Source organism: Dromaius novaehollandiae, chromosome 2, assembly GCF_036370855.1.
Source record: "Dromaius novaehollandiae isolate bDroNov1 chromosome 2, bDroNov1.hap1, whole genome shotgun sequence".
In the NCBI taxonomy this organism is placed as follows: Eukaryota; Metazoa; Chordata; class Aves; order Casuariiformes; family Dromaiidae; genus Dromaius; species Dromaius novaehollandiae.
Window position 1 is genome coordinate 117,471,832 of NC_088099.1, and position 16,381 is coordinate 117,488,212.

Genomic DNA, 16,381 nt, shown 5'->3' on the forward strand with positions numbered 1-16,381 from the left:
GACTCAGAGAATGGACTAAGATGCACCACCTTTCTGCAAACTTTGAGGAGAGCTAGAACTTGAAGGGAAAATTCTGTCCTATGAATTCTGCACCTTTGGTCTCTAGCAAGAATTTGGCTTCAAAAATTTCAGAATATGGTGGCATACCATAGCACCTTGGAAATCGTTTACTAACAGCAGATGTACTCAGTGAGGCAACATGAGCAAATCCTATTTATACTCCTGTAAAATGAAAAGATAACATTGTTTTGTATTTTTCAGCGATGCCCAGATTAGATTTACAGACAGGGTTAAGACTGGTGTCACTGGGGAGCAGATCTGGCTGCAGATCAATGAGCCAACTCCACAAGACAAAGGCAGATATACAATGGAACTCTTTGATGGTAAAACAGGACACAAAAAGACAGTGGATCTTTCTGGACAAGGTAGGTCATTCAATCTATTAATATCACCTGTGTGTGAGCATTACATTGTGGCCGGATAGGAGCATCTGTAGCAGGATCCTGCTACAGACCTGTTACCCATTGGGTTGTAGGGTATCTGTGAGTACCTTGCAGCTCAGCAGCCTGGCAGTGTTTGTGGAGGAAGAGCATAAATTTGGCCCAGCATCTGCTCTCAGGTCATAAATTACAAACCAGGTTTTCCTATTCCAAATGTCAGCTTGCAGTTTGCCTTAGTGCTGCCCAGTGAGATGCCAGCTCAGTTTCTGGAATATCTTACCAAAACCCTTGTGTTTTTGGCATTGATTGGCAATTTTAAATACAAGCTGTAGCATCAAATGACCTCTATATCTCACTCTTCCAAATAGTATTTGGAGGAGGAAGTGAGGGACAAGTTTGTTCTGTTATTTTCCCCCCCCCCCCCACTGTACTTCTTTGATGGATATAATAAGGCTCTTTAGTCTTCCAAGATGTCAAGACTGGTCTCTTTCATCAACATAATGAAGCAATGTTAGGGGAACAGCTAAAATTATTCGGATTGATTTTTGGAAGCTTTTTCTCTGAGAGAGCTCTCAGATCCTAGGGAACAGATGAGCTGCTTCTGAACTGCTGACTTTCCGTTCACAGCCATTGCCATCCCTAAAGCTTCACATTGGGTTTGCAAGCTCTGTGTAAGGGGATAGCTTTATAATCAGCTCCATATTGCTCCTTCTGTACTCTTTCCCCAATTTCTGAGAAAAGATATTCCTTCCTCCCTTTTGAAGGGGGAGAGGTTGGCAGCTTAGACAGATTTTATGAAAGACAGAACAGTTTGCAATAGCAAACTAGTTTGTTCATGGCCATTAGTGTGATGCTTCAGAGCAGATGTAAAAAATACTTGGAAAAAATATATCTCTTGTATCCTGTAATCTATATTAATTTGGTACACTGTGGTTTTTTTCCAAGTTTTGTGAGGTAATTTCATCCTATCAGTCCTATCTCTTTGTGTTAAAGCCTGACTTTTAGAAGAAAATATGTGTGTTTATGTGTGCATGTGTATATATAATAGCTCTCATGTACAAGACTGCCTTTTTTATTTAAATCATTCAGCATTTTAAGCCTTATACCATATCAAAAGAGGCATCAATACATTCTTTAATGTTTCTATGTTTTAAGTTTGTCTACATTTTAAATTTAAACTTGTGATGACCCATCTATGGACCTACCTTTAAAATCAACTTTTCTCTTTCAAAGCATTTGATGAAGCCTTTGCTGAATTCCAGAGATTAAAGTAAGTATTGTGCCATCTAAATACAGTAATGGCATCCATTTGTCATTAAATAAAAACTACATTTATGTTTGTTTTGTGTTAGAGCTAAAAACATGCTGTGAAACAAATTCTAGTCCTACAGAAGCCTGTAGGACTTCTTTGCATTTGAATTCTTTGATATAACTCTTATATAACACCTTGGTAATAAAAGAAAAACAGTATTATCAAATGATAAGATTTTCTTTAATTGTTTAAAAGCAGTTAAAAAGAAAAGGTAGTTTTCAATCACTCTAAGTAAACCTCAAATGAAACCTCTTTTTATTTCTCTCAATTCCAGGCAAGCTGCAATTGCAGAAAAAAGTAAGTGGGCCTTCTTTGACAATAGTTATAACAAATTGCTTATAAAGGTTTTTTTCCTATCCTGAAGGTTGTATGTTGGGGGAGAGAGAGCATGTATACATGTGTGTATGCACGTGCACATCCTAATACTACTTTGTTCTTACACCAAGGAGAAGCAAGGAGAGTAACCTTTCAGTGACACTAATTATGGGCTACGTTGATTTTTCCAGTCTGAGCTCCTGTTCCCATTACCAGTTAGCCTTCTCTAAAAGTTATTATTATTGCTGAGATGTCTCATGCATGTTCTCTGTGCAAAAGCCACTTTTTTTTGAAAGCTGGAGGAAATCACTGAACTAGTTTTGAACTATCTAAAGTGTTAAATGGCTCCACACCATATACAGAGATGCTGTGGGTAAGAAAGCCATACTAGCTTTTGTATGGCTGAAAACCAGCTCTTTGTATCTCTTGATACTTTTGCATTTTAAAGTGTCAGTTCCAGCATAATAATTAAAACAAAAATTACCTATTAATTAATACATAAGTCATTAGAAGTCAGATTGAGTTATTAAGCTCTATCTTCTTCCTATTTGCACAAAAATGCATGGAAAATGTAATACCCCCCAAAATTCCCCCACTGCAGATTTCTTTCAGACCTGTATGGAAATGAGGACAAAATGAGTAGAGATCTGAGCTAACTCCTCGCTGGACATACATTCCAAATGGGATGGGCATTGGGAATATACAATAATCCCAACTAGTCCCAGCTGAGAAAACATGAAGGGATCAGTAGCCCTACCCGAAACCACTCATTTCTGACTCTGGACCATTCATATGGGGCTAGCATGTTACTTGATGTAATATAGCCTTGTTTCTGGTTTCATCAGGTTATTTACTCCAGACCACATATTTTACAGGATGGGGCATTAGCAACTGTGATGAAGGGAGCACTCTGTGTAGTCATTTCTGTCCTCTGCCAAGCTCCAAGACTTAAAACTAACAAAATCCATATCCCAGAATGAGTGCATCAAAGGCTTTCATGTACTCAGCTTAGTTTTATTTATGTAAGATTGCTATAGGACTTTGAAATAAAAGCTTTAGACCAGATTTTGATCTCGTTTACACCCAAATACATCCAAACAAAGTGATGGAATTTCACTGCTGTCACCAAGATTGGAATCTGCCCTTGCATTTAGATCAAAGCCTGATCTTCACCGTTGTTCATTTCTTTTCATAATCACAGAGTTTTTAGGTTATGACATGGAAAATTTAGGGCACCAGATCCCCAAAATTCAGATTTTTTTGTGCATTCAGAAGTAACACTGAATTCATTGGTGGCAAAATCTGCAGGACACAGCCATGTACTTTAATTTCCCTCAGTAAGTGATTGACAGCCAGCTATTAACACATCTTTTGCTGTGAATTTAATGTTATTTTAGGTCCAAATGGTGTGCTAAGAATGCTGAATAATTCTCTCCATGCACATATACTAGAGACAAGTCGTACATAAATAAGATAAAAGGAGAGAACTAGAGAGGAAACAAAATCTGGGACAGAGTTGATTTTGAAACATTAAAGAAAATTATCCTCATGCATTTTCAGATCGTGCACGGGTACTTGGAGGTTTGCCCGATGTTGTCACCATCCAGGAAGGCAAGGTACAGTAAATTAACTGAAGTTTTATACAACAGCCAAACAGCTTGAATGCCTTTCAATAATGGGAAAATATTCACTCTTTTTTAAAGGTTCCATCTTTGAAATCTGCTATATTATTTATTCATTTCCTGTCTTCTGTATATAATTCAACAGTCTTCGACAGATGGTTTTATGTTTTTAGGGCATTTTTTTAAAAGCATTAGATAAAAGTGAGATGACAATGCTATTTGAGACAAAAACTCCTTATGTAACCACCTCTTTAAAAATTCAGGCGCAGGTTTCACAGTTAGATTTTTGTAACAAGGTGTCAGGGAAGGTTTCATTCCTTTCCTTACAAGATAGCTAGTCATTCTGTATCTTATGTAGTTAACTTTCTCAAGACATGGCGAGATAGTCAGACCTGGAAAGGTTGGTTTTTAAATGGTGTAAAACATGTAACCCATTCTAATTCAATTCTCTTCTAGACAAAAGGAGAAAGTATTCTCTATTTCATCAGGGTAAATAGGAAGGAAGTCAAAAGAAGTCACTGATATGACACTGGATTATGTTAGTTAGCAGAGTTCAGCTGAAAGATTATTGTAAGGTGCTATCAGAGGAACGTGGCTACATTGGCTCTTCAGCACAGAACAGATGGCCCAGGAAGTCTTTTCTAATCTGGTAACCATTTCCCAGCACTATACTTCTACAAGATTTTGCATAATAGTACTGAGACCAAGTGTCTGCTGTTCACTTCCCTTTGGTCTGCCAGTACCCACTTCCTGTTTAAAATGTGCATGAATGTTGAAATAAGGTGTGTGAATGGAACTGAAAAAGTGGAACGTGACAACTACAGTAAGGCAGCTTCCTCATGCTTCCGGCTTTAGCTGGCTGTAGGTCACCTGGGTCAAAAGCATTTGATGATAAACTGAACAGAAGTATTAAGAATCTAAAATCTTGGCCTGAATTGCCTTGCAATGCAAGATATAGCATTGCTGACAGGTAGCGGACTGCAGCAATTCTGGGAAAACTAAGTATGTTGGCATTATAAAAAGAAGTAATATTTGACAAGACCTTTCATTAAGGGATTTAGCAGTTTATGGGAATACTGTAAAAATAGGAAGTTCTCATATACATATTGTAACTGCAGAACTGTGGGTAGAAGGTACAAAGAAATCGAATGAATCTGCAGATTTTCTGCTAAAACTGCTTTGGTTTGAAGATGAAATTCTCATACTGCTTTGGCAGGGGATAAAATTCAGGTGGTTATTATCAGTTTTAAGCTTTCTGCCAAAGGAGCATTGAAATGAAGTCATATGGAAGAGTATGAGCTCACTAAATCAAAATGTGGAGAGTTTGTGAAAAGAGAGATTGTAAAAAATGAGTTGCAAAATTTTACCCGGACACACATTGTCCATGATAGCAAGAACGCTTGTGATGTTTGAATAAGTTACTGAAAAACTCCTAGAACTCGACACAAATATCCTTGACCTTATGTTGCTGGATTCAGTAGTTGATCTTTTTGAGAAAGAGAATAGGACAGAGAGCAATCAGGGAAAACAGTGCTTGTCTGGGTGTTGTTGGCTCATCCGTCTAATGTTTGCATATATGCTGGAGAGAGGTGAACACAGTCCTCTATATCTGTTGTGTAATTCATCCAAATTGCACAATCATCAAGGTTTCTGAAAAAGAGCAAATGAGGTAGTACAAGACTCACAATTGCAAGCTTTGATTCTGAATCCAAGTGCGGCCATAACTATAGAGCTATAGGAACAGATTGGTATCCCTAGAATCTCTCTTGAATTTCAAGCATATGCATGCCTCAAACTTAAACTTAACACTATGACTGTGATGCTATTTACTGGCTTTTTGCATGTGAGCTGAAGGATATGTATGAGAACACAGGAACCAGTGTTACTCCAGTGCTAATCAAAGTGTTCCAGATGGCCTAAGAGGCTTCCACTGATAGACACAAATGCTCTTCAGCACTGTGATATAATTAGAAAAGGCTAAATGTCAATTCACATTAGGGAGGAATTTGAACTGACAGTAGGTACTAGTAGAAGTTTTGTGTGCAGCTGGCCAAATTAACCTAAGTGGCTGTTCTAACCGAGTAAGGCCTGTACCTGGGTAAGGGGTTTTATTTTTAAAGGAGACTTAGGATTCTGACAGACAGGCACTTGCAAACGTAGATGCAACATGTTACATGCTTCTGCTCACCAGTTCTTCATTCTACGCTTCTGCCAGGGGTTGCTGCCCTCACAGCTAGCCTGGGAGAAGGAAGTTTTAGCTGCTTTACTTCACACACTGGCATCTTAGCCCAAATTGCCCATGAATGTGGGTTTGTGCTAATATGCAAGAGGAACAGCAATACCTGAAATACAATAACACAGTCCCCTCTGACACCCATGCTACTCTTGCGATAATCTGCAGTGAAAGGCAGAAGAGGTAGTGGGGGACAGAAAGGTCTGGATTTGCAGCAGCAGGTTGCTCCAAGTGCACACACATCAGTGCCATGCGTCCAGACTTGTTTGTGACTTTCTGTGTGGAGCGCTGAAATCCTGGGATCTGATTCAAAGAGGTGGGGACCGCCCAGGGTTTTTGAGGTAGAATAGATACTGGGTAGAACAGATATTTGCCTGCACTTACCATGACATCTAGACAGATTTCCAGTTCTTTTTTTTCCTGATAATCATCTGAGCCAGACAACCACTAAAAAAGGGGAATTTTCTTGAAAGGCAAAATTGGCTCTTTCCACTCAGGAGGAGCAGGACACAATAGTTTGTGCTTTTCACTGGGATAAGGATTTCAGGATGAATACAGCATTATAATCAGTGGTTTTTGTGAGTAATAGAGATACAAACACATCAGCGAACCGTCTTCTGTGCAAAGGACAAAAAATCTAAACCAGATGGGAGCAGTCACAATGGACAATCACTTCTCCTTGGCTAAGGCTCCATGATCTTGGAATCACCTTCCAGAAAATGCTAATATGAGTAAAGATCCCACCATCTGCATAGTGAATGATAAGATACATCTCTGCACATTAGTAACCAGAAAATAAATAATAAGAGTTGGGAACATCAAAAGAGGAGCACCGATGTCAAGCAGGAGCTGGCGATGCAAGGTTAAGCAAAACACAGCTATTTCAAGGGAAGTTTTAGAAGAAAAAAGGGTTATCACTGCTCCTGTATCTCTTTGATTTAAGGAAAACTGACACCACTTCAAACAACTGAGGTTTCAATGATGCCACTAATAGAGCTGACTAAGTCATGGACTTCAGCTCATTAAGACCTTTGAGTGGCAATTGGGACAACTCAGTAGTGATCTTTTGCTTGTTAGAGAATCAGGACAAAATAAATACTGAGTACTGGAAGGGACCCAGACATAATGTCCGGCTGAGGCTGAAGGTATGCTTGTATGGAGAGTGCTAAGGAAGAGGGGGAAATGCAAAACCTCTAGTGTTCCCCATGTTTTTCAAAAAGATGGGCTGATAGGACAATCAAAACCACATTCACACCAGTGGGCTACGAGACAAGGGCTTTAAAAGTCCCACACAGTCACCAACTGTAGCTGCTGCAGGAAATCAGATAGAGGCCGTTTCCAACAGGCGTCAACCACCTCATGCTCAGAACATGTCTTTGGTACCAAGATATATATGTGTTGTTGATGGAGCAAAGAATTCCACCTCCCTTTTGTTCTCATTTTGATCCTTAGGAGATGTTGGGTTGATTTGATTTTGATTTTCTTGAGAGAGGCAGAAAAATGTTTTGTTTTTATAGAGGTATCTATTTTCTATTTATCCATTTCCATTGCTTTATGGGTTTATCTCTTCTGTCCCATCTTCTACCATTACACTACAGATATGAAGTAGAGAAGTAGAGGGACGATAACGTATGAAATAGATTTCTCACGGTTCACTTTTATCATGAGTGCATATAGGGCTAACAATGTGAGGCCTTTTCAGTCGTCTATTTTTGACATATTTTTATCAAGATCCTTTAAGAAAATAGAAGAGAAACTTGACTCCAGTTGTTCATCTTTGTCCATTCCTCATGTAACACTGAAGAACATTTTCTCTGTAGTAAAAATTCATCAGATTCCTTGTAGGAAAAAAATTAGATTCTGCTCTGAATCACATTTTAAGTTCAGACCAATATACTGTTTAATATTGAGACCTAATTGATTCCTTCCTAAAGAAAGGTCCATAAAAACATCTATGTACCACTGAAGTAAACTTTCTCACATTTGACTCTCTGTGTGATGTTCACTTCTGCAAACTCTGTTAGGAAGATTCCTACAGCATTGTGATGAGAGGAGGGGATAACAGTTACAGGGAAGAAGGGAGCTAAACAAGCCTCCAGGACTTTTAATCTCTTGGGAGAGACAGCAGTTAAACAGGATTACAATATTATGATATACTAATGCCTTCAGACCCCCCAGGGTCTGAAACTTTGTTTAGTAGGTCTGGGGTAATTAGACTTCATTCACAAGGGATTTTTTTCATTCTTAAAAGGACAGCATTTGCTCCAAATGTGACAGCCTTAATGTTGTGTCTGTATCCTAATTTAATTTTTGCTGTGGTACTTTTTTTACTATTTAAGAATCAAGTTTATTATTGATGTTGAAGTCTACAGCATTCTATGAGTTTAAATGTATAAGTATCTCCCAAACATTAATTTCTTCGTTGATGATGACAAAGCAAAGAAAAAAATAAAGGAGTCCTGATCATCATATGCACAATAGACTTGCTAGCCTGCAGAAGCTATTCATCCGCAAGTGATTTCTCCAAAAACTGACTTTCTAATAGTGGAGTCCTGATCATCATATGCACAATAGACTTGCTAGCCTGCGGAAGCTATTCATCCGCAAGTGATTTCTCCAAAAACTGACTTTCTAATAGTGGAGTCCTGATCATCATATGCACAATAGACTTGCTAGCCTGCAGAAGCTATTCATCTGCAAGTGATTTCTCCAAAAACTGACTTTCTAATAGTGAAGAGGCTTCCTTCAGCCAGTTAAGCATGGATTCAGCACTTAGGAACCTTGCTAATCACAGAGGGAAATACTTGTATAAGCATCAAATAAACCATAACGCCTGTATCGATTTCAGATAAAAACAGTTTTATAGGACTGTGTAAAACAACTCAAGTCTGTCGGAAGAGCTGTTAGGGCATAGTTTAGAATGATCCTAAATTAAACAAATTATTCCAGGGACACTTTATTCCTACTTATTATATATAAATATATATTAAAAAAAAGAGCTATGCTTTCTTTAATTCTGTGGCAAATGTATTGTGAGCTTAACCTGAAAAAATCCATCTGAATTACGCATCAAAACATACAGTAAATTTTTTATCTTACATATAATGCTTTTGTACTTTTTCTATAGGCACTTAATCTTTCTTGCACTGTCTGGGGAGATCCTGCCCCAGAGGTCTCATGGCTGAAGAATGAGAAATCATTTGTATCAGATGCTAATTGCATCCTGAAATTTGAATCTGGAAAAAATGTCAGCTTTACCATTTCTGCTGTGTCCACACTCGACTCTGGGAAGTACAGCATTGTGGTGAAGAACAAGTATGGCACAGAGACCAGCGATGTCACTGTAAGTGTGTTCATACCTGAGGAAGAGGCAGAATCTCTGCAAGAGAAACATAAAGAAGATAAGAAAAAGAAAGTGTGAATTTAAGACTAGGAAACAGAAGTGTGGGGGAGATTTTGGATGAGACAATGACATAATCTGTGTGTAAATTGACTTGTGCTTTAGCAGGTAGCCTTGGATTTTTCCGTTCACTTCACTTGGGTTTCTAGTACACTTATTTGTGTCTGGGAAAACAGTGCCTTTCCTGAATATTTACTAACTGCTAACTTCACAGAATCTAGTGTGCCATCTTCAGTCAGGCCAAATGCATGCTGGCCCTAAACTTGAGTCCACAATTTGACCTTCTTCCTGGAGTATTTGACCATAAAACACAAATGAAAAGCGTGAACAAGCATTTCAGCGGAGGCAACTAATGAAGTAGATGGAAAGGTAAAGAATGATTAAGGCATTTTTGAGCAGCAGTTTAGATTTGTTCCAACTTTATTAAAGTAGAATAGATGGAATGTGTTAGAAAATTTTATAATAGAGAAATTAGTGCTGCTTTTTGTCTACATTAAGGCCCCTTTGTATTGCTGTGTTAACTTAGGGAGGCCTTAATATGGGTGTAATTTACATCCATAAATATTGTTTATTCTGCCCAATTGGGGTAAAAGTACTGTAATATAAGCAAAAATGAGAGTCAGGAGGCCAGAATACTAACATGTGAGTGTGTCACCAAAAATGTATGAACTCTCCTCTATGTTCACAAATAAATGGAATTCACTTCTTTCATTCTATCACAAGTTTGTTTCACTGTGTCTTATTTTACTAGTCACGGCTCTGGTAGTTGTTCACAGTATCATAATATCTTAATCCTTTCACCACTGTAATTACTTCTAGCTTTCCTTTAGATGTATATTGATCTTCACTGTACTTTTCACTACAAAGCCCACAGTGGCATCACTCCACACATTTCTGTCCAGACCTTCACTACTTCATATCTCAACTCAAAAAGGTATTTTTGCAAATACAGGCATAGGATTTGTTTCATGGGATTCAGTGGGCCTGCTCATGAAATTTGATTTAAGAGTGTTAAGTACTTTGTTAGACTGAGACTTCAGTTAGTTGCATCCAAAACTAGCACTGGATATCAGAAATAACATATTTCCTAAAGAACTTTTGAAGCTATAGAAAGAATCGTTGCTGGAACCTAGAAAAAAACAAGTGTTTTTTTCAGACAAAAATGTTTCAGAACAAATAGTCCAGATCTTTGATCTCAGATGTTTTCTTCTCACTTATATAGATTAAAAACTCCATGTCAGCAATTTTACAGCAATGCTGCTGATTATTACTAGTGCAGAATGCAGTCCACCCTTTGGATCTTAAGCAGTTATCAACCCTATCGCTGTTTAAGAGAATCATGTGCCAGGGAAACATTGATTTCTTTTCAGAACTGCTCTCACTGCAGGACAATTCTTCACATCAAAATCTGAAGAACTAATATATATCTATTCTGTGTTTTATGTAAGCATGATCTGTGTGCACCTTCCACATACCTCCTCTTGTCATTTTTAACTATTGTGATGGCACAAATCCTGCTGTTTCTCAGGCATTCATCTTGCTGCAATATTGGCATTTCTGTGAGGATCACACCAGTAAGTGCTGCACAGCTAATGCTCAGTTAAATCCTTGCCATCTGATGCTTACTGTCAGCTAGCTAATGTGAAAGGCCTTGTGGATGCAAGAGGGAATCCTTAATCTCTAGTCCATGCAAAATTAAGAGTTGATTTTTGCTGGTGTTGTATTTAAAAAGAAGTTCGTGTCTTTTCAAAACAATTAGTTGCAATTATACTTGCAATTATACTTGCACTATAAACTTGCACAAAACCTATCTGAACCCAGGTTTCCTCAAAAAAATCCAGAAAGTAATAAATGCAGCAGTTTTCAGTTGAACAAAGGCTGGTGTGTGGTCAGTTCAAAACCTGCTACGAAATCAACTGAAATCTTGCTGAGTCTGAGGTTTCCTTTTTGTCGTGTTTGTGCTCAAAACACAAGGGAAACATCCTGCTTGCAAAGCCCTCCGAAATCAGGACCCCTAAGAAAGAACAAAAACCGTAGTGAAATAGAATCAGCAAGTTTTGTATGACTTAGATAACACTAGATTCAGCATAGTTATAATGTTGAAAGTGGTGATTTTTGCAATTTTTGAATAGAGTTCTTTATCAATTTCTATAAAAAGCTAATGGTTATGAGCTTAACCATTCAAAAATATTTTTATGATAATTATAGTAAATGCTTTCAATTACAGGACTGATAACAGCCAGATTTAAATCAAGCTTCTGACCTACCAAAACATTTTAGCATGTACTTAACTTCATGTGTGAATAGTTCCACTGGTTTCAAAGGACACATTATGTTTATCTGGTGTAAATCATATTTTTTTACAGAATGGATTTCACATCGGTGTGATTTTTAACATAAAATTATGTGAAACTGATGTGTTTTCAGCATTTCACATAAACAGTATATATGCTAGGTTTCCATGCAGTCTTACCGTCTAAAATATTTCAACCTCAAATATCAATCTTAAAGAGATTACTAAAATTTTAAGGTTTAAGTGTGTAATTATGTACATTAATGAATCATGGTCTCAGTTATAAAAATAGCTCAGACTTTATTTAGTCACAACAGCCATGTATTAGACAAAGTGAAAATGCTTCTTAATTATAATTTTCAAAATATGAGAATATTATTAATTTAAGATATACCTTGCTTTCTGAGTTTAAAGAAGAACTGTTGTCAAATTATCTGATAATGTCACTTAGTGTGATATGAAGCCAACCCAAGGATGATAAGCAGGTCATTCCATCTTGTTCCCAGAACATTTACTATAAAAGCAACAGTGTCACATCTGTTGTCCATCCTCAAGAGTGCAAACAAGAATATGACTTGCTCCTTGCAATAGCTGATAACTGCTCTTTATTACATAGTGTTAGCATATATTTAATAATGATTGCATTTGGCAGCAGTTTGTTTCTTCTACTTTATCTTCAAAAATCTGTCCTTCTGCCTCCACCCATTTGGCAGAACTGCGGGGGAATAAAACAAATGGATCATCTCCCAGATAATAGGCAGGATCCTGATTCTCTTTGCTTCAGGAGATGTATGCATCCCTGAAAGTTAGGGTAATAGCTACTTCTAAGTGTATTGCTGCCAGGGATTCAGTTGTGGCAGTTTCAGACAAAATTTGTGATGCATCCACATTTCTTGCCTGTGCATTTTTTGTTCTTGCTTTGCTTCAGGTGATTGTGATTCCTATGTCAGGACAGACTGACATGGCTAAGCATGCTGCTAGTGCCCAAGGACATAATCAAAATAATATAACTGTAGCTAAAAAGAAAAAATCAACTACAACAAACAAACAGGAGAAAGAAAGGAAAAAGAAAGGTAAGAACACTTACACCTTTATGGACTGCTGCTCCAAGAAAAAAATTGTTGAACATTATGCAGGTAATAGTCTATGCAGATTGTTACTTCTTAGGTGCCAAACAATCAAGTTTATGGTGTTCTCTTAATCCACCACAAATGCAAAGTACAAATTGCCTGTATCAACATTTCTCTGGGCTAGGAGTTCTCACTTTGGCTCAGCTGAATGATGAAAATTTAAGAAGCCATAATAACACTGTCAAATTTCTGAATCCCGAGGAAAGAGTTCCTAACCATGCATACATACACGGATCAAGTGCGTTTCCAAAGAGAGACTCATTTAGGCAGCTGGACATTTGACACTTTCAAAACAATTAGGCTTTGCTAATTGGGGTACAGAAAGTGCCAAAGCATTCTAGAAAACCCTGACTATATAGCTACTATGTGAGATCTGTCTTATTTTCTCTATTCTCTATTATTCGCTCTTATTTTTACCTCTGTGCTGAACAGTAAAGTTGAAATTACAGGTGATCATTTTTCTGCCCAATTTAGAGAAAGAGTGAGAGGAAAAAGAAAAACTCTCTGGCGATTCAGCATTCTTATATATTACAGAGTTTTACTGTTCTTTTAGACTCTTATTATATAATTACTACTTGGACACTGATTTATTCTTCACAATTACAATTCTCTTGTGTAGAGCATTTTAGCTCCAAATAAGGCTAAAATCCCAACATTTTCAGTACATCTTTTATATATATTTGCCCAACTCAGTATTTTTTCTTTGTATACAGGTATGTATGTGTTATATCATTGCTGACAGACCATATTATACTCTTATTTCCCTTGCCACCCTCTCCTAAGGCAATAAGAAATATCTAACTACATTTCTTTCCTCTCTTGCCTTACTGGTATGGGTAACTGGACATTTCTGAGCAGTCCTGTAAATATGATGACTTATAAAAGAAACAATTATTTATGTGAGTAAATGTTTGCAGGTTTGATCCGTTAATCTCTTTAATTAGAGACCACAAAGACCTGGGCTTGCTTTTGCCTCTATGAAAAATGGTAATAAAATTTGTAATGCTGAACCTCTCTAAATGGGTATGGAAAGAGGAAAGGAACATAGTAAGATCATAAACAATGCTAAAGCAAAATCTTAGTCTACATGCATCTGTGTTAAGCTGAACATAGTAAATATATGAGAAATTTTATTACTTCTCCTAAATCAGATTTTATTAAGCCACATGTAGAGGAAATTATTGCTACAGAAGAGACACCTGATCCAAATGAAATCCATACAGTGGAAACAGAAAAGGATACAGAAAACAACCAGCAAGCAGCAAAGGAGACTGATGGGAAGACTACAAAAGCAGAGGTCTTTCTTTAGCCCACAGAAAGCTTGAACAGGCAGGGAAAGAAACCTTGGAAAAAGAGCCTTACATAAAATTATGCTTTTCTTGAATGAAAAATGTAATCTTGTTATGATCCAGATAAGTTCAAGCTGGAATTTCATGGGTGGTAAACTAGCCATATTATTTTAACACAAAAATTTTAGTGTAATAGCTTCACAACTTCAAATGTGTAGTTGTGTTGCACTTATGTCTTGGATTAACGGATTAACTGTATTGCATTCATTTATAAGTGTCCTGATAATTACCCATGTATTGAAATGTGGTTTTAGTTACTAACAAAATCTCCATTAGAAGCAGAGGTTATTAGAATAAATCTAGAACTGACATATTTACTAGTCTGTAAAAAATGTTGGTATCATTTACTTATGTGGATCTGATCATCCATGTATGTAGGTCATGATATTTTGAGGCAGGACCCCCCCCCCCTTATTTTTTCAAGGAAACCATATCGACCAAGTCCTCTTAATACCACATGGGCTGCACTTTTCACCATGACCAATGTGGCCATGGGGAAGATCTCCAGAACAGCACCATCTCATATGGGCAGGGGCACACAGGTGCTCCACACTGGTGATCCAGGTTTCTTTCATCCACACTTGCTTGCAGCAGATCAGACTGGGCTGATATCTGGCCATTTCTTATCACCAAGACTCATATGACTGCTGTTCAGCCCTTTCAACTTCATTAATCCCCTCCCAGCCTTGGTGAGGTACTGTGGATATAATCCATAGAGCATCATTTGGCCCAAATGATCATTTCTCTAATTGAGAATTTTGCTGCAGCAGTCGTATTTCTGCTTCCAGACCTGTCCAACCCATTGTCCTTCTTCGCTCAGTGACTCAGCCCATCACTGAAACAACCACCCCTTCTCCCCCTCACTGGGGTCAGGCACACTCGTTTCTTATAAAGGAGAGGAGTGTGGCTTCATGGTCTGTGTGAGCAAGGACTATATGTAAGCCAAGAATCTCTGCTTTAAGTCATTACCATGTTCATTCACATGTTTGTAAATTGAGGATATATGAAATTACAACTTGTCTGTGAATATTTAGGTATCCTGGTAGAAGCACAGTTCAAACCAAAAAACAGATAGATTAAAAAAAAAGTCAGAATTTCTTTTGATAACCTGCAAGCCAAGCTCAACTTTTTAGTAACTGAAAATTGTTAAATACAAAAAATAAAAATAAGACAATTATCAGGAAATTATTTTTATTAAGTTCAACTCTTAGAAGGCTCAGTCATATCACATTGGCTTTTTCCAGACGGATTACTGATGAAAGGTTATTAAACTCAGCTGACATTTCTGGAGTGTTAGAGCTATGACAAACACGGAAATATTGAAAACACAAGAACAATCAGTTTCTAATCCATCTTTATAGAATTGTTAGCAGGAGAAAAAGACTCTTACTAACATGTAAATGTGCAGCTCCTGAGACACTGACACCCCTGATGGAAAGAAATCCATTTCTTTCAATAAAGCTCTATTCAGTTCTTAAAAATCAATAGAAAGGTTCCTGCTGCCCAAAATGCTAGTTAGATTGCCTGTGTGGAAGCAATTAGAGTAATAATATTTCTGTAAATAATGTGAAGGATTTAAACAATTTGGATGGTCCATTCTGAGTGACAGAAAGAAGAGATGTAAGATGTGAGAGAGAAAAAAATACGTGAAGCAAAACATAGACAGCTACACACAAAAAATGGTGGGAGATACTTAAAATAGAGACTGAAATACAACTAAAATCATGTTACCATCTGCCTCTGTGTTTAATGCATAGAACTTGATTCCACATTGCACTATTCTTGTTTGACATCTATGCATCACAGTTCAAATTAATAGAAAACTGGAGTAGGTCAGCAGTGAACTATACAGATGTAGGTCCCATACAGAAACATAGAAAGGGGTGTTTCCATGCTAGGAGATACTTTAAAGAAAACCTAAATGCATGTAGGTTCTCACACAACTGTAACACCAAATGCTAAATATCCACAGATATGTGAGTACATCATTCTGCCAGAGAGTCTGTCCTTTCAAATGTCACAAAGCTACAGGTTGTTTCATGTAACTTAACCACTCTTTGCCATGGTAATTATTTCAACCTGCCTAACCTCTTTAAAAACCCATCACTTCTTGCAGCTCCTTAGGGACTGCCTCTATCTGATACAGACATCAATGGCAGTGTGTAAATTATAAACAGAATGGATATGACCATTGACAGCTTGATCCGGTTCCTGCAAAATGCCACAGGGGTCTTTTCATTGGTTTTAATAGAAGCTAAACAGGATCTTAGAAGAATATTGTAAAAGT

General features: G+C 37.4%; 1 protein-coding gene across 11 annotated transcripts in view; it reads left to right on the plus strand.

Moving 5' to 3' along the window:
- Window positions 1-10,044, plus strand: part of MYOM1 (myomesin 1) — a 112,566-nt gene extending 102,522 nt beyond the window's left edge. For all 11 annotated transcript variants that reach the window (XM_026122831.2, XM_026122832.2, XM_064507248.1 and 8 more), the window contains 5 exons: window positions 262-425; window positions 1,674-1,710; window positions 2,027-2,049; window positions 3,628-3,683; window positions 9,050-10,044. In XM_026122831.2, coding sequence (XP_025978616.2) covers window positions 262-425; window positions 1,674-1,710; window positions 2,027-2,049; window positions 3,628-3,683; window positions 9,050-9,343 — 574 coding nt within the window. In that variant the 3' untranslated portion in view covers window positions 9,344-10,044. The remainder of the gene's footprint in view (window positions 1-261; window positions 426-1,673; window positions 1,711-2,026; window positions 2,050-3,627; window positions 3,684-9,049) is intronic.
- The last annotated feature ends 6,337 nt before the right edge of the window (window positions 10,045-16,381 follow it).